Below are 19,660 nucleotides of genomic sequence, written 5' to 3'. Positions count from 1 at the left end.
TCGCATAACTATTGGGCATGGCTGATTGCTAACCATGGTTGGATGTAAAGATATTTAACGGACAGTGGCAAATTCTACACGGATATTCATACCACGAACTTTTAATATGTTGCCTATGTTGTTTGTAACCTAAATCTGCAGTTATTGGTTCATGTAGCACTTTTAAACAATTCTTGTTTGAAAAAAGTTTTAAAATTATCGGGTTTTTTTCTCGATTTTGGATCCAAGTTTTAAAATATCGACATTCCCATGTACCGTTGCTGATATATAGTCTCCATCTAAATTGTGACTTCGATAGAGAGTTGACACTCATTGGCACTCATACAACAGCTTCTTACATCTATTTACTGCAGTCTCTGTTGCTAGTGCTGTTCGGATACAGTATAATGTGTCCCTGTGCTTGTAGTGTGCATGCCTTTACATTTTACTATTATGGGTTGTTTAAATTGTGACTTGAATGGAGATTTTTCTTATTGGCATTCATATCACATCTTCTTGCATGTATATTTAATCCATGAAAGTTTAAAAAACATTGTCGCAGTAGAAATCCAAATATATGCACAATCTCAATGTTGGATATTTATCGACTATACAAGTGTGGACGTAGATCAGTGTGGATAGTATTTTTGGATGTTTGAGTGTTTTCTGACAAAAAGAGTTCTCTGAGTTTTCCCAATGGGGTTCTATATTGAACTGAACTTATGTGCACAGTGACAGCCAACTTTCACAAAACACTGAAAATAGCAGTTTCTTTGATTTGATATCGACTTTTAATGTTCAAGACTGTCATGGAGGAGATACTTTTTTCAAAAAAGTGCCGACCGTTCATAGATTTTATTTACCTAGACATTGCTTTTGATATCAAATATATCAGTGCTTCATGTATATAATATGTACATTCCTGTCAATGATTAAGTTTCCAAAATAAAACTTTAAATGTGTTCCGAGCATCTTACCAGTATCATTAGTAAAGGATTTTGGTAACATGTATACATTGTTTCTATGAAGACATGTTATGGTTATAAGTAACGACAATATACCAGATAAAGCCGATATCAAAACAGATGTTCACAATACTACAAACTGAATAAAATAAATGGTGAATGTGTCCATGAGACACAGATGAAGCCCTCGCTTGCATATACCGGTATCATGTAAAGTTATTATAGGACATAACTGACAAACGATAAAAGTGATGCTACCCAAATCTGAACTTGATCTGAGTTTTGTTTGACAATAAGATTTGTGTATAAGTTTCATAATATTTGGTTGAGGCAAACATCAGTTAGAGAACTATACGAAAAAATCAGCAATTTTTCTATTTTTAAAACCAAATGGGCATAACTCTAGAACAGTGACACCACCAAAAATTCCTCTATTTGTAAAGGAGCATAAATCTAGTAAAATATGCATGTACATCACCAAATTTTAAACATGATCTGAACATTGTGGTAATAAGCATTTTGCATAAGTTTTATAACATAACAATTTGGTTGAGACAAATTAAAGAAAGAGAACCGAAACAAATATTTCAGGAATTTTTCTATTTGAAAAGGTGCACCACCAAAATTCAAACTTGTTGACTGTACAATAGCTTGACTGTACTATCACTTGGGCCTTTCCTGTACAATCACTTTCAAATTGGCATTTTTATACAATACATTGCATGTACAGAAGCCGGTTAGTGTCTTGATGGAGTTTCTTTTTTAACTTGTTCTGACGACTTAGCTTATCTAACTCACTATTACAAGTTATTTTACTCGTTTAAACGATTTAGTTAACTCGTTTAAACAACTCAGCTAACTCGTTTAAACGACTCAGCTAACTCGTTTAAATGATTCAGCTAACTCTTTTAAACGACTCAGCTAACTCGTTTAAATGACTCAGCTAACTTGTTTAAACGACTCAGCTAACTTGTTTAAACGACTTAGTTAACTCGTTATTATGACTAAGGTAATCGAACTCGTTAAAATAAAAAGAGTGTAAGTGCTCCAGACGAATAAGAACGTTTTGAAGTTTACACAATTGACCACCTTTAAATAGTTTAACGGTTGCACTATGTAAATACAGTTGTTTCATAAATCACACATATTTTAGTGAAATATATACTAGTCATAGATATTGTGTTTATTTATGTACTGGTTCCCAAGTTTGATCTATTATATGTTTTATCTCATAGAGACACAACTTGGGAATGTTGCTAGTATGAATACACATGATGGGATGTGGAATTGAATTTTAAGTAAGACATAAAGTGGAGGGAGGAGTAGTGCAGAATTTTAGTACAAGTTTAAATTCTTAGAAGTTCCAGGCATATAAATGTTGAAAACATGCCGCACATCCCTATTTTTTACCTTTGAATGAAAAAGTAGCACGTGGTTATCACCTTTCCATTCTAGGATATATATTTTTACGAAACTTCGGGTGTCACATGTGGAGCAGGATCTGCTTGCCCTTCCGGAGCACCTGAGATCAGCCCAGTTTTTGGTGGGGTTCGTGTTGCTTATTCTTTAGTTTTTTATGTTGTGTCATGTGTACTATTGTTTGTCTGTTTGTCTTTTTCATTTTTAGCCATGGCGTTGTCAGTTTATATTCGATTTATGAGTTTGACTGTCCCTCTGGTATCTTTCGTCCCTCTTTCATAGTAAAATGGCAGTTGTAGCCATACAGGGAATTTCTAGAGGTAATTGCATTGTCAATATTTACAGAAATTTAACTTAAAAGAATAATAATAATATAAACAATAAAACAAAGAATGTTTCATCTGAAGAACGAAATATTCCAACTTGATACAGGCATTCGAATGAGGGATGGCAGTGGCTATTCAAAGAAAATACACGTTTTGAGGATTGCCAATGCGAAAACTATCCAGCAAAGTTAAAATAAAGTGGATGAAAGCAATTTATTAAAAGGTAACCGTACGGCCTTCAACAATGAAAAAAATCTAAACTGATATGATATGTCTGTTATGATATATCTGTTAAATGCGAGTTAAAGCTACTGGTGGTACAAAAAATCCCCCAAAAATGAATTGTAAATAAATTTAACATCAGTCTAATATACATGTATATATAAGAAAGAAAAAAACTCAGGTCAGAAATATATCTGTTACATTGAATTGCAGTGGTTTAACGTAGATTCATGGTATACTGCCATCTTGGATTGTACAATCACAGTACAAAATCGGTCTAAATATTTGACAAATCAGCAAATTTGGAAACAGATTTGCAATTTAATGGTTAGACAGTTTATTTATATAAAGAAAACTTGTTAATTTATTGTATTATTCAAAATATTTTAACAAATATCAACCTTTTTGGTTTTTAAAATCATTTTTTTCAAATGAGCCATTTAAGGGAAGATAACTCTTTTAGTACAAAACTTATATTTGGCTAATAGGGATTTTTTTTTATTTTTACTTGTGGCAAGAAAACAAATTCAGGGACACCATGTTTTCTTTTTATTTTCTTAAAACATAATATAAACCTATCTTCTCAAAATTGATTTCTAAATTCTATCTCATAGATTTTTTTGTATGCACTCTTATGTGTTTTTTCATGAACAAACCAACCAAATTTGGGCAATTTTCAACGATTCATAGCTTAAAAAATAGCACGGTGACCCATACTTTTTATTATATTTTTGAAAAAAGCATATTTAAATCTTCATTTTGGCAAATTATAAGAAAATTCTTTCTAAAAAAACATTTACTTATGATCTACCTTAAATGAACATTCATATGATATAAATCACATGGAAAGTAAAATCTGTTCATCTTTACTAGTATACATATTTTTTAAGGGGCCAACTGAAGGACGCCTACGGGTGCGAGAGTTTCTCGCTACATTGAAGACCCATTGGTGGCATTCGGCTGTTGATTGCTCTATGGTCAGGTTGTTGTCGCTTTGACACATTCCCCATTTCCTTTCTCAATTTGATGAATATGACAGAAAAGATAGCAGTAAGCATTTCCCACTTGAGTGTCATAATTATTCACTTGTTTGAAAACGGAAACACTAGAAATTCTTCAGTTTAATAAATCACTTATAAATGAAGAACATGTCAAAGAGACAACAACTCGACCGAAGACCAGAAAATAGCCAAACACCACCAATAGCGAGAAAGTCCTCAGCTGGCCGCTAAATAAAAGTGTGTACTAGTTCAGGGAAAATGGACGTCACACTAAACTCGAAACATACAAGACTAACAATCTTTTAGAACAATCGATTTATTACTGAAGAGTGTCCACCATGTACTTGCACAGCACTTTTTTAGAACAGTAGAATAGAAAGATATACAAATGAACGAACACCTGTCTTAAGTAAGGAATCTGTCGTTTGTTCATGTAATTTTAACGTGTTTTTCGTTTCTCGTATTTTTATATAGATTAGACCGTTGTTTTTCCCGATTAAATGGTCTTACACTAGTAATTTTAGGGCCCTTTATAGCTTGTTGTTCGGTATGAGACTAGGCTCCGTGTTGAAGGCCATACCTCGGCTTGATCTATAATGGTTTACTTTTATAAATTGTTATTTGGATAGAGAGTTGTCTCATTGGCACTCATACCACATCTTCCTATATCTACTTATATATACTCGTAACTGTTATATTAATCTAATATATAATAACAAGCCAGTGTATACTGATTTGTATCACTATAATAAAATAGTTATTACGCTGAGGTTGAATTTCCCGTCATTTATTCATCATCCACGTACGAACGTGTCTCAGAAAAAAAACATCTCTGTAAATTAACCTTAGTTTCAGGTATAGAGATGTCATTTTTTTCTGTGACAAGTGTCATCTTGACCATCCACAAGAACTTACAGTCAACCGGTGTACAGTATTTCAGCATTTTGATTTGAGTTGATAACTGTTATTTGGTGAAAAACGATAAAGTTATTCCCAATTAGTACTATTAAACGTGACAAAACCCTGAATTTAAAAAAAAGGGACAAGAAAATAAGGAATAGCAGTGAAAAAAAGTTCAATGTGAACACAAATATTCTACAAGACGAGTTGTTGCAAGATCTCTCAACATTCACAGAGCGTGTCATTCTCTATGTATGCCCCATTCTGACCGGACATTACTGCATACTTGTTCATCCCACACAGCCAAACGGAAATTACCCTCTTTCGAAATCGTTTTGCCGTCGGTCGGAAAAGAACCTGAGAGTCCATATTTCTATTCTCAATTCCCTCTTGGAGGTAATCATTTCTAAAAATGTTTGTTATAAATCATGTCTGTACATCTAAATTATGGATGCTTTCTTTATCAAGCAAGTGACGTTTTTGTATAAGTGTAAAACAAGCACGATTATGTAAATGGAGTTGACTTTTCAACCAGAAATTCCTTGTGTCCATTTCGACCAAATGAATTCGGAATTCGCTGTATTTTTTTTTTTTTTTTTTTTTTATTTATTGTGAAAACAAAATATTTCGGAATGAATCATCTGTAACGCTTATAATCTGCTAGAGATTAATCAATGTGTTTAGTGCAGCTTTAAATAATTTTAAAACAATGTTTTTCCTAAGAAAAGAAAGTCCTTAGGGGGAGGATTTTGAAAATAAATAACTCAGCCTTGATAATCACAAAAATAAATGGTTTGTTCTGTGGTAGTTTGAAAATAAATTACCTGACTGGCAATGTATTAAAAATAAATAACTCAGCAGGTCTAATCTAAAGTATGAGATGGCACCAGATTCTTCGTAAATTCATCTTTTTTACCAAAAACATCGCAAAACACTTCCCAATCTTTTTGATAATAAAAGTAAAAATATTATTTAAATATACTTGATATGTCTGAAAATTGGTTTTATTAAACTTGAGGTATCTTGTCTCAGGAAACCTTACCTCACTTTTATTTTAACATATTTTAAATGCTTCATGTAGGAAATTTCTAAACTAAACGCTTGTCTCCATATCAAATTGTGTTCACAGCAAGTGCCTTGCAAGAAGCAAATTCTGTTTTCCCTCAGACGTAGCCCTGATTTTTCGGGATCAATGTTTCTTATTTATTTGTCTATTGTTCATTGATTGCCCTTCTGTATTCTGTTAGTGTTACATTCCTTTTGTAATCTAGTAATTTTGTTATGAACTTGTTCATGAGTTTAAAAAAAAAAAAAAAACAGCAGCCACAGATTTAACTATGTGAATTCCATTTTTTCTTTATCATTCACATTGGTCTTTTGATGTTGTCCCTAGAAACTTAAGTCTTACACTGAATTTATACATTTTGAGACCAAAATATTGTCAAACAATTATTAATACAAAACTTGCATTTTCAGATTATGAAATGGGCGTCGGAACATCCAGAAAGCATGTTTTTGCATAATTTGTTCTATAGCTTCTTGGGCCTTCAGTGGCTCCAAAACCCTTATTGTTTAGGTATACTGATATCTCATTGTTAAGGGATACTGATATCTCATTGTTAAGGGATACTGATATCTCATTGTTTCGGGATACTGATAGCTCATTGTTTTGGGATACTGATAGCTCATTGTTTAGGGATACTGATAGCTAAATGTTTCAGGATACTGATATCTCATTGTTTAGGGATACTGATATCTCATTGTTTAGGGATATTGATATCTCTTTGTTTCGGAATACTGATATCTCATTGTTTAGGGATACTGATAGCTAAATGTTTCAGGATACTGATATCTCATTGTTTCAGGATACTGATATCTCATTGTTTCAGGATACTGATATCTCATTGTTTCAGGATACTGATATCTCATTGTTAAGGGATACTGATATATCATTGTTTCGGGATACTGATATCTCATTGTTTCGGGATACTGATAGCTCATTGTTTTGGGATACTGATAGCTCATTGTTTAGGGATACTTATAGCTAAATGTTTCAGGATACTGATATCTCATTGTTTAGGGATACTGATATCTCATTGTTTAGGGATACTGATATCTCTTTGTTTCGGAATACTGATATCTCATTGTTTCGGAATACTGATACCTCATTGTTTCGGGATACTGATAGCTCATTGTTTAGGGATACTGATATCTCATTGTTTAGGGATACTGATATCCAATCTAATTATAAAACGGATCTCTCACCGCTCCTGTTTCTGATATGTCGCGTGGGAGATCTAACGAAACCCGCTTTGAGGTCACATGTGAGTGACCTCGTAGGTGTGTCTTTTTCGACCAATGAAATTGAGTCTTCCACGATCTTGAAAGTTTAACGTAAGGCAAAGGAATGTAACTCATTTTATTTACGACGAAATCGTCAGTCAAAATAATTCATAAACTTTTTTTGCTTATTAAAAGGTCGCCAACTCATTTGCATATCTTTATAAATTCATAACTGTAAGTTCACTCACATATGACCTTAAAGCCGGTTTCGTTAGATCTCCCACGCGACAGATCAGAAAACAAGAGCGATGAGAGATCGGTTTTTAATTAGATTGACTGATATCCCATTCTTTAGGGATACTGATATCTCATTGTTTAGGAATACTGATATCTCATTGTTTAGGGATACTGATATCTCATTGTTTAGGGATAGTGATATCTCATTGTTTAGGGATACTGATATCTCATTGTTTAGGGATATTGATATCTCATTGTTTAGGGATACTGATAACTCATTGTTTCGGGATACTGATAGCTCATTGTTTAGGGATACTGATAACGCATTGTTTAGGGATACTGATATCTCTGTTTAGGGATACTGATAGCTCATTGACTAGGGATACTGATAGCTCATTGTTAATGGATACTGATATCTCATTGTTAAGGGATACTGATATCTCATTGTTTAGGGATACTGATATCTCATTGTTTAGGGATACTGATATCTTATTGTTTAGGGATACTGATATCTCATTGTTTAGGGATACTGATATCTCATTGTTTAGGGATACTGATATCTCATTGTTTAGGGATACTGATATCTCATTGTTTAGGGATAATGATATCTCATTGTTAAGGGATACTGATATCTCATTGTTTCGGGATACTGATATCTCATTGTTTCGGGAAACTGATAGTTCATTGTTTTGGGATACTGATAGCTCATTGTTTAGGGATACTGATAGCTCAATGTTTCAGGATACTGATATCTCATTGTTTAGGGATACTGATATCTCATTATTAATGGATACTGATATCTCATTGTTTAGGGATACTGATATCTCATTGTTTGGGGATACTGATATCTTATTGTTTAGGGATACTGATATCTCATTGTTAAGGGATACTGATATCTCATTGTTTCGGGATACTGAAAGCTCATTGTTTAGGGATACTGATGGCTCAATGTTTCAGGATACTGATATCTCATTGATTAGGGATACTGATATCTCATTGTTTAGGGATACTGATATCTCATTGTTTAGGGATACTGATATCTCATTGTTAAGGATACTGATATCTCATTGTTTAGGGATACTGATATCTCATTGTTTCGGAATACTGATATCTCATTGTTTCGGAATACTGATATCTCATTGTTTCGGGATACTGATAGCTCATTGTTTAGGGATACTGATATCTCATTGTTTAGGGATACTGATATCCCATTGTTTAGGGATACTGATATCTCATTGTTTAGGGATACTGATATCTCATTGTTTAGGGATACTGATATAAAATTATTTATGATACTGATATCTCATTGTTTAGGGATACTGGTATCTCATTTTTAGGATACTGATATCTCATTGTTAAGGGAAATACAAGCTCTTCTTTAAATTAAAATCAATGATCATACTCATGATAATGGAAGTGTTTCTTATTATGAAATATATGCCTCGCGCAGAGTAATATCTATTTTTTATTCAACTTTATTGGCTTTGATTCGTATGTTTCTTGTTTTATTTTTTTCATTATACTAGCTGATAAATTCACTGTGATGTTCACCGATTTGACTCAAATTCTGATCTATATATAATAATGGAAACATTAATTTTATCCAAATTATAAAAGTCTAATATAAACAGTTTACAGGGCATAGGCTCGGATATATTTAATTTGTTTCGTGTGTATTTTATTCTAGACGCCATCTAATTAATTATCGAAATGACCTCCGAAGACATCCGATGGTCATTTAAGCGATATAACCATAAATATAGATATAAATATAAATAGATAGCGGGGAAAAGTAAAATCACAAAAATACCGAACTCAGAGGAAAATCAAATGACAAAATATATCAAAAACGAATGGACAGGAACTGTCAGGAACTCGTGCAATTAGTTTCTTCTATGGCAGTTTAATTACATATTATAGATTAAAAATATTTGCTAATCATCGTTTTTGTCTGTAAAGGAATTATGTTTTGTGGATTGAATCAACCAATCAAATGATTTAACTTTGCTTCACTTTCAATGTACACATTACATTACTTTAAATAGCCCAGCATGCACGATTCATGCGTTATCCATCTCTGGCTAAGGGGTTAAATTGAAATTCACATGAATACGGATTTAATGAGGTCGACTTATTTACTTGCAAGTGAATAATTCATCATCAATATGTCTTGGCTTATTTTGACAAAATTGAACCATACTGGCCGCTATAAACGAATTCTTATTTCACTATTTTACATTCATTAATCACTTTGATTGAACAAAAAATCATATTTGAGATTTTTTATATATATCGTATTTTAAATAAAATATAATGTTCATTTAATTTCGTTTCGTAATACTTCGTTTTGTCCGTTTCGTTTCATTTTTGAAATTTTTTTTGTTTCGCTTCATTTCGGCAGACTTTGTTTGGTTTGGTTTCGCTTCGTTTTTATTCCGTTTTGCACTTTTTAAAAAGATACTCCAAACGTCCGTTTTCAATTTTTGATTTCTTAATCTAAAATTTAAAAAAAACAAAAAATCATACGTCAAATAACGAAATAATTAAAACTGTACGTTGAGTTTAAGTATTCGTAAATCTTGATTAATCATCTAAAACTTTTCAATTCTTTCCAAGACAAAGGATAGACAAGACTGTTAAATTAGCGGTGAAAACCATACTAAACATTGAAATAAAATAAAAGCACATAGCAGAACACTGATAATATTAAGCAAACGCAACACGAACCTTTTTACACAAAACTAGTGTGATCTCAAATTCTCCGGAAAAATTAGCAAATCCTACTCCCCCTGTGACAACTGTCATTCAAAATATCTGTTTGAAAACTCTGTAAACATTTATTCATACAATAAACTGCAAATAAATTACCATAAAATGCACATTTTATTCATTTTAGTGTTTCTGCAACAATTAAACACATGCAATCCTGTGATCAATATGTCTTTCCCTAGGCATGAGTCTCTGGCTTTTGTTAGCCTTTTATGTTTTATGTTGAAGACCCATTGATGGTCTTGTGCTGTTTAATTTTCTTTTACCCTTTGGTCGGGTTGTTGTCTCTTTGACACATTCATCATTCTAATTCTCAATTTTATGAGTGGAAAAAAATGCCATAATTTGTCAAGATGTTTCCTATTATTCAAGTCCTCTCTTTTAAGGCATGATCATTTTGGCGTTTTTCTTATTATTCGCTATAGATTGACTATGATTATGTTGGTTTGTTTTTATCACACCAGGGTATGAATTGTGTTTGCTATTGGAATTTGTGTACCGCTTCTGCTATTGTTTTTTTTTTCATCGGTCCCATTGATGAATACCAACAGTCACAATATCCCCTAGACGCTGACCCCCATGAACGTACAATTTATTTTTTCGCGGTCTTGGAGAACTTGCGATGGCTAGGTTTCTGTCTCTATCTTTTCTTGTAGGGCTTGGTGCTTTTGAATAACACGAGATGTGAGAGTACTTCAATTAGATAGTGACGCATTAAACCAAAATACATTCTACAGGCCAACATCGTGGACCTCTTGTTTATTAGGTTCCTTAGGTCGAATGGGGTTTACCGTTTCTATATATCAAGTTAATGCATGTAGAATTCTGGCTTTCATATTTTTGGTTCAGAGCGTTCCTGATCAAGGTCAATATAGAAGGCACCTCGTACGCATGAGCATGAAATTTAGAGTGACATTTTTATCAATCGAAAAGTAACATGTCGATTACTAAGTATTATAACAACATATAGTTTATGATTTGTAAGAACAAAGGACAGACCTTTTTTTATTGCCATGCAAACTTTTTTTCTCCTGCATGTATATATCTCCTTCTCGGCCGGCACATACATGTATATTTACGCAGGGAAAGAGAATAATGCACAAAATAAATTAAGATGGAGAAATATGACCCCACAAATCAAAGACTACAGAAATGTAAAATACCGGTTTAAGTTTCCATAACACTCGTTTCGTAAATGTTTAATTTCTCTGGAATCCGATATTTTCCTTCGTTGGCCTTTTTCCTTTTCATAAATATAAATCTACGTATATAGACAAAATCTTTATATTAATTAAACAAAACATGTATACAAATAAAATAACAGGAAAAAGCCGCCATAATTATTCTGCCCTATTGGGTGTTAAATCAGTTTCATCTCGGTTGGATTGTTCAACATATACTTTTTCGTCTTCGTCTGAGCCTCGCTTATAACTTGGTATGGGTGGGAGTAGTGAATACCCAGATAATGATGACGTAGGTATTATTTCAAACGTATTTCCATCTATGATTGGTGAAAGTTTTGGTGATCCACATGCCGATAATGGTCTGTGTTCTGTATTCTCAAATGCAGTAAACAATGGCGATAAACTAGCAGACGACATCGGACGTTCCATCGTTGTTTTGCCTGTGCTATTTATTGGCGGGAGTTTTCTGAATCCAGAGGCTGACAGGGGTCGGTCTATATACGTGTCACTTCTGCCGACTATTGGTGGTAACGTTCCCATAACAGAAGGAGATACTATTCTGTTTTCCTCGACGGATTCCTTTCTTCCTTTTATTTGTGTGAGACGAGTTAGTTCTGAGTTTGATACAGGATTACTTGTATTTACCATTGCATTCTTGGTAGTTATTGACGGTAACTGCAGGAATTCTAATGTTGATCCTGAAGAAATTCTTTCACCTTTCTCCCCTATCCTCACGGGATTAGGAGAAACAAGATTTCGATTTGCTTCAGGAATTTTAGCTTGCTCATCTCTCTTTGAAAAACTCTGACATATTTGGGGTAAATTTTCATTTGGATCGAGCCTTGGTATAATACAGTTACTTGGACGACGTATTTTATCTTTTGGAATTGGAATTCTGCTTAAAGGTGCAAGTAAGCGTCTACTTTCATCTATCTTCTGCTTGTTTTCATTCTTGTAAGTATTCCAAACATAGCCCTTTATTCGGACCGGTATTCTAGATTTTCTTGTCCGAGTGATTCTAGGCAATTGTATACCTCTCTCTTTCTTTCTAGGCAATCCACTGTCATCGTTTGGACTTTTGGCATTTCTTGTGCTATTGGTTTTTAGATCAGTTCCTCGTATTACTGATGTTTTTCTCTCCGGGGTCGATCTTACAGCTAAAGGACCTGTTGTTTTTGCTTTGTGTTTTTTGTTATTAACCTTCAATACACTGAAAGGAATACGTCTGACTGAATTTGATTGTGGACTTTCATTATTTAGTCTGGTTAAAGACGTGTTTTGTCCATTAGATCTCCTAACCATAACAGGGATTCTGCTTGGGATAGAACTGGTTTGATGAAGAAATGAGAATCTGAACCGATTTTCATTGTTATCTTTCCTTTTGATCAAAACGTCATTTGTAAACTTTCCTCCGAGCTTTTCATTTGTGAACTTTCCTCCAAGTTTTCCATCTGTGAACTTTCCTCCAAGTTTTCCATCTGTGAACTTTCCTCCGAGTTTTCCATTTGTAAACTTTCCTCCGAGTTTTCCTCCATTTAAAAGTTTTACCTCAGCTGTTTTACTAGGTTCTTTAGGCGATTTCTCATGCTTCTTTTCTTTTTGGACCTCGTTATCATCAATGTTATTTTTGGTTTCGTTTTTTTGCTTTCTCTTCATAAAGCTCATCTTTGGTTTAGGTTTCAGTTTCTTGGGACTCTCGAAATCAAAACTTACGTGTTTCTTCAATGCCTGCTCTTCTTTGAATGCACCATCAGCATTTTCAACAGCAATTTGACTGTCAGCAGTTGTCTCTTCTTTTTGTTCGTTATCATGACATTTATCTTTCTTTTCATCAATAGAATGTTTCAATTGTAACTTTGCCTTTCTTCCAGCAGAAGTCAGTTTTGGTTTAGTCCTTTGTTCCTTTGGACTTTCAAACATAATGTCAAAACTTATATTTTTCTTTTCTTCATGTTTAATATCTTCTTTGTGTTCATTGCTCTTTATATTCTGGTCTGTGACGTTAGGTATCAAATTGACGATTTTTCTTTTTTCGGAGGAGAGTTTGGGTTTAGACATTCGTTTCTTTGGTTTTTCAAACATAATGTCAAAACTAGTACTAGGTTTCTGCTCATAATCGAATTTATCGGCACTGTCTATATCCTCATAAAAACTCCCGGTTTGGATTGGTGGCAGAGCTATCTTTTTCTTCTTGTCTCTTATTTTATCATTAAGGGTAATATCTATGGCGGTCTTGTCAACGTTCTCAGTGTGGACTTGTTTCTGTGTTGATTTACCTTTTTCTTTTTCTTCTTCTTCTCTGATGAAATAATCCAAAATTCGTAAATTTGACTTAATTTTAGTTTTATCGATACCGATTAGATTAGCTTTGATTACAGCATACAATACTAGTACATTTTCCTCGTAGTCTTCTTCCTCTTTTTCAATACCCCGATTTTTGACAGCTTCGTACAATTCTTCTGGATTTCTGGTATACACATGAATATAGTTTTCTAAGGAAACACATTCGTCACCCATCCGCCATATAAAATTTGGACGCATTTTTGTACCATCTCCTACGAAAACAGAGTCCATACTAACAGATCTTTTGAGAGCACATTCTTTAAATATTTCAGTTGGAAGTGTTTTGTTTGTTCCATTGTTATTATAGATATTAGATAGATTATTTCCGTTTGTCAACTCTTTCACATTAGCACGTTTTACTGGTTTCTTATCATTAGATGGTCGTTGTGTTTTGGGGCGTGCAAGTATTGGTCTTGTCCTCCACATATCAGGAGAACTATCTCCATCTTGCCAGCATATCTCAGCTGGTTCATTTTTTATTATTCCTGGTTTTGCTGGAATTTCGGAAAACCGTTCCAGATCACATGACTCTGTGACAACTGGGAGTAGCTCTACCTCACCAAGATGACCAGAAACCAAGAATTCCCTGTTATCCTCTTGATGAATAAAAGATGCCTGGGATGGTCTGATGTGTGTACGAGGGGATGGGTCTGGTTTTATTGGAAAAGACTTCTTCTTGTAATCGAAAGAAAAACACTCACCAAACGCCTCTAAATATTTGCGTTTTAAAAATTCTGTTGCTATGGAAACTTCATTAAAATACGGGGCATTTGTTGGGTATTTGCCTCCTTTTCGAAATACTTCGATTTCCCTGTGATAAACGGGCATGTACCTTGTACGGAATTTTTCTTCTCTCTCTTCTCTCTCCAGATCTTTTAATGTTTGTTCCAATGATTTTGGGACAATACTAGTTCCGGTATCATCAAAAGTGAATCCCTCGGGGTGACGTGCTTGGACATGACTTAACTCTCCCTCAAGCTTCTTTACCATTTGTGACTTCAGATTTAACCAATCTTGCTTTTCTTCTAGCATTAATTCCAATTCGATGATTCTTTTATTCTTTCTTTTAATTTCTTCATCAATTGCATCAATGTCTGACTCAAGATTTTGATTATTCTGTGCCAACCTGAATTTAAAATAAAGTCATTTGCTGTATGTAATATTTCAATACATCTTCACCCTTTTAAAATGATAGGTCATACACTTTCTTTCTTCAATATTGTGTAACCCCTCGGATTTTTTCCTCAGACTTAATATTTAAATTTCTCCATAGCAACTTGTATATGTGTCAATATTATTTGACAACCTACGTCTCTAATGCATGTCTGATAAACTATCCCAACTGCTTATCCCTTTTAATATGCATGTATTTTTTTCATATAATTATGATGATTATCCATTAATTTAGTTTACATTTATACGGAAAATTCAGACAAAAATTCTAAAAAACACATGACTTGAACCCGGGACCCCGGACAATATAAGCATATACATAATACTACTACGACAGCGAAGATGCTTCACGTTCATACATGTAACTAATGAATGGGGGTCGAAATAAATCTACTCGATCAAAGAAACTTTAAGAATGACCTTATTAGTTTTGGATGTTTCAGATTTCTCCCCTTATTTTTGGACATCTTCTGCAATTGTGGATTAATATTCAGATTTGCAATTCTCCGGTTATAAAGAGTGAAGTTCATTTCATATACCTTCTTTAAACAAAACCAGATGCTTCCCAGGGCGCAGCTTTATACGACCGCAGAGGTCGAACCCTGAACAGTTGGGGCAAGTATGGACACAAAATTTAAGCTTGATACAGCTCTGAATTAGAGAGGTTTGATCCATTACCCCCTATAACCATCTTCTTGTAGTATGAAACTTGTGGTATATTTTCAGAGAGATTTATATAATTAAACACATGTTACTGACTGAAAACTACAAAAATGCTTATATGGGATCCTTTTTTGGCCCCTCACTTATTGAAACCCCCCTTCTTTGGAGCAATAACACCAAAACTCAATTCCAGCCTTTCCTTTGTAGTAAGAAACCTTGTAGTATAATGTAAGAGAGATCCATACACTTAAACACACGTTATTGTCTTTAAACTAGAAAAATGATTCTTTTTGGCCCTTTTTGGCACCTTATTCCTAAATGTTCAGGAAAATTAACCCCAAACTGACACCAAGCCTTCCCTCCATTATATGGAACCTTGTGGTACAATGTCAGAGATATCCATACAGTTAACCATAAGTTATTGTCCCGAAACTTCAAAATGCTTTTTTTGTCCCTTTTTGGTCCTTAATTTCTAGACTGTTTGTCCCTTAAAATAAATCCCAACCTTCAACTAAATGGTATGAACATTGTGGTAGAATTTCACACTAATTGAAATACACAACTTATTGTCCTGAAACTAGATAAATGTATGTTTTGGGTCCCTTTCGGCCCCTAATTCCTAAACCGATGGGACCATAACCCCCAAAATCAATCACAACCTTCCGTTTGTGGTTATAAACATTGTGTTACAATTTATTGATCGATTTCTATTCACTAATACTAAAGTTATTACCCGGAAACCATCCGTATTCGGATGACGACGACGACGCGACGTGATACCAATACCCGACTGCATAAACAAGTATGTGCTTATCTTAAAAGAATATACTTACTGAGAAAACATTTCTCCGTCCTGGTAGTCTTGGTCCACTACCATATCACACTGGTGGTCTAACATTTCGGACTTGTCCGGTGGTATTTCTCGTGCACTATCGCACATACTTCTAAAAATTAAAAAAGGGTATTTTAAAGAGGCGTAAGAACATGTTGTAAACGAGAATAATAAAAAAAATAGTATAAAACAAGTCAACAATTAAACATAATTATGATGTATATGTTGTGTAAAAGATGTAAGTTTATAGAAATTATAATTTGTACAGGGTTTTTGTACAAACTATAAGATTTTTGATTTTTGATTTTTTTTCTTGCAATAGGTGATTCAAGTTTATCTTCTAAAATATTTGGTGCCATTCTTATTGTCCTAAAACTTGGAATGAGGATACTTGAATGGTTTAAATTCCAGTTATATTTTTCTCCATATACAAAAACCGTATCCACAAAAAGCGAAAAGCCTTTGTATGTTCTAATGTTTTTTTTTTTATCAATGCTCAATATTAGACTGTTCCATGTAGTTGTGGAAATATGACAGAAATATGCAAAACAAAAGACTGTTTGCTTGCATCATCCATTTGTGTAAAGCGGTTCATAAAACTCTGATAACTTGTTCAAAAAGTCTGTACAAATTATAATTTGTACAATTCATTACAACTTTTACACAACACATATAAGCAGCTGATAAAACCATGACCAATATTATTTCAAATAACATTACCATGTGATCTTATTCCAAATAACATTACCATGTGATCTTAAGTTCAGCAAGACGGAAAACAGGAAAAAGGGAACCTAAATAAACATTGCCTTTCTTGTGAGTATTTACGTGCAGAATATACATAGCTTTTATAGTTTCTTTTTTGTTGTCTTCTTTGACTTTGAATTGGACTAAACCCACAAGATCCTACAAGTAAGTCCGAATCAATTCACTAAAATATACGTCCTTTTTATTTTACTATGCCCTCATGATCCCTTATACAGTTCTAAATATAGAATTATGTTAATTTATTGTTGACTTCATTTGTACTTTTATTTATCTTTGACATCGATACCAAATATAGTACCCGCCTCATGCACTCATTTAGCAGGGGTGGATCCAATCATTTTAAAAGGGGGGGGGGGGTCCTAACCCAGGACAAAAGGGGGGTTCCAATTACATGTCCCCATTCAAATGCATTGATCGTCCAAAATAAGGGGGGGGGGGTCAAACCCCCGGAACCCCCCCTCTGGATCCGCACCTGTTTATAGTTCCAAAATTTTGTTAGAAAAAGACCAAATACTATATATATCAGGACTATTACTATAATCGAGTGGACCTTTATCGAAGTATATTTTCTATTTAATTGTATAAATATAAATAAAGCCACTTACCTTCGTCCCTATTTGACTCAAATCTCAATATCACCAAAGACTGTTCAGTTTTATTATTTACGTTAATGTTTGCTGTCGTGAAGTAAAAGCTCCTTTCGACAACAGAGAAGTAGGATCAAGTAGGTTTCTTCTGGTCGCTATTGTGACGTTACAAACAAAAAATCATAAATGTTACCATGCATTAGACCTAGCTGCACATAAACTGTCGACGTTATCTGAAGATGTGCACACACTGCATGCATTCGATAACGCCTAGAATGCTTATATATTTGTTACATTTAGATTTATTCACACAACTGTGCCAAAAAAATAAAATCATGGTAATATGCTTTGGAATACTTTTTCCAATGCTTCGCCGAAATATATAAACAGTCGTTATTATTAATTTTTTTTTATTTTGCATGGCTTTCTCATGGAAAGGTTCTTAATTCAGATATGATGTTAGAATCGATCAAATTTATTACATGCCATTTCATCTCGTCGGAGCCTTAAATATATTCATAACTATGTCGAACGGATTATGGTTAACCATAATTAAAATATAAGTGAATGCTAGAATATTCAACGGACAGTGGCAAATATTACATGCATATTCATTCCAAAAACATTTGTTATATTGTTTGTAATCTGCTGTTATCGGACAGACAACTGAAATCAAACTTGCAAAATCTTTCTATTGGATGTGAAAACCAAACCATTTTTCTTTTTAAAGCAATTTTACATGTACAATCATTGTGTGAATTTACCATGCAACTTTTAAACGATCTGTAAATCTGAAAGATTTATTCAGATTTACATGAGGGTCTGGATGGGGGGGGGGGGGGGGGGGTCTGTTATTCTGTAAACATTTAATTTTCATCCCTTTTTTCTCTAATCTTTAAAAGTAAACCATTTTTTCTCTAATCTTCATTTTTTTGCCCGTTATTCTCTAATCTTCATTTTTGAAGGGCATTATTCTTTAATCATTTAACCCCATCCAAACCCTCTTACATCGGGAAAGCACAGACATATACAATTGGAAGCTTATGATGTACAGATATCTAGATACGTTATGAGCTATATATATAACCAAGAGAGGAGAGCCAACTTTGAGAATACAAATCGTTCAGTTTTGGATAAAACTTGAATTTGTAGTACTACTATAGTAATAACCGTACACATAGAGATATTTGCCGAATGCTTGTATTTTTTTATATATATATAGGTTTTGGTTGGATTCGCGTCATATTTTCATTAAAGTTTGTATGATTTGTGTATACATGTTCCGTATATATGTCTCTGATGATATATCATGTTAAATATTGCCTATGTTATATTTTAATTAGACTGTGCAAGGATTTGTTTAGTATAAATCCAAAAAGCTGTATTTGATTACGGAAATAAGGTTTTATTAATGTTATTATTACATAGTTCTAAATTTACCTTGTATTGACACATGTTATAAATATAACAAAGTGGTCCCATTATTAACATAATCACTGTCATTTGACGGTTGGCCATAATTGTAGGCTAGTATCATCTAATTCATAGAAAGAAAATTGAAACTACTGGCCGTAGGGCGTCAGCACATATAATCTATCATATTATCATTAAACTGCTAATGAATTTGGAAAGTGATATACGGATAAGAGCAATTTAATGAGTAAAACTGTTTAAATAGCTTTAAAATGATTAAACACCAAAATAATTTTGTCCTGGGTTGGGAACTTCACGCTTTTTAAAATGGCTGGATCCCGGCCCCTGCATGTGATTCCATGATGATGTCCAGTTTGTCATACATGGTATTGGCATTGTGTTTGTTATTCATTATAGTGAGGTGGGATTATAACAAGGGCCTAACAGAGATGTATACCAACCTTTAGTAAATTTGAATGTTTCAGTTTGTTTTTTTGGACATATATTTCCCAGATTTTGGGTTAATAAACATTGACAAAAGTGAAATAAGGATGAAATAACGCACATTTTGTTTGATCTCTTTGGGGATAAAACGC

General features: G+C 33.6%; 1 protein-coding gene across 1 annotated transcript; it reads right to left on the bottom strand.

Moving 5' to 3' along the window:
- Positions 1–11,369: 11,369 nt before the first annotated feature.
- On the bottom strand, positions 11,370–17,801 carry LOC139527080 (ookinete maturation protein 1-like). The gene is made up of 3 exons (XM_071322346.1): positions 17,670–17,801; positions 16,298–16,408; positions 11,370–14,754 (listed from the first exon to the last, which is right to left on the bottom strand). Exons 2-3 carry the CDS (start codon positions 16,402–16,404, stop codon positions 11,442–11,444), a joined length of 3,420 nt encoding a protein of 1,139 aa, XP_071178447.1. The 5' UTR covers positions 16,405–16,408; positions 17,670–17,801; the 3' UTR covers positions 11,370–11,441.
- Between the last annotated feature and the right edge of the window lie 1,859 nt (positions 17,802–19,660).

This window comes from Mytilus edulis, chromosome 6, assembly GCF_963676685.1.
Source record: "Mytilus edulis chromosome 6, xbMytEdul2.2, whole genome shotgun sequence".
NCBI classification, from domain to species: domain Eukaryota; kingdom Metazoa; phylum Mollusca; class Bivalvia; order Mytilida; family Mytilidae; genus Mytilus; species Mytilus edulis.
The sequence above is the reverse complement of the archived record's forward strand: the minus strand, read 5'-3'. Positions and strand labels throughout refer to the sequence as shown.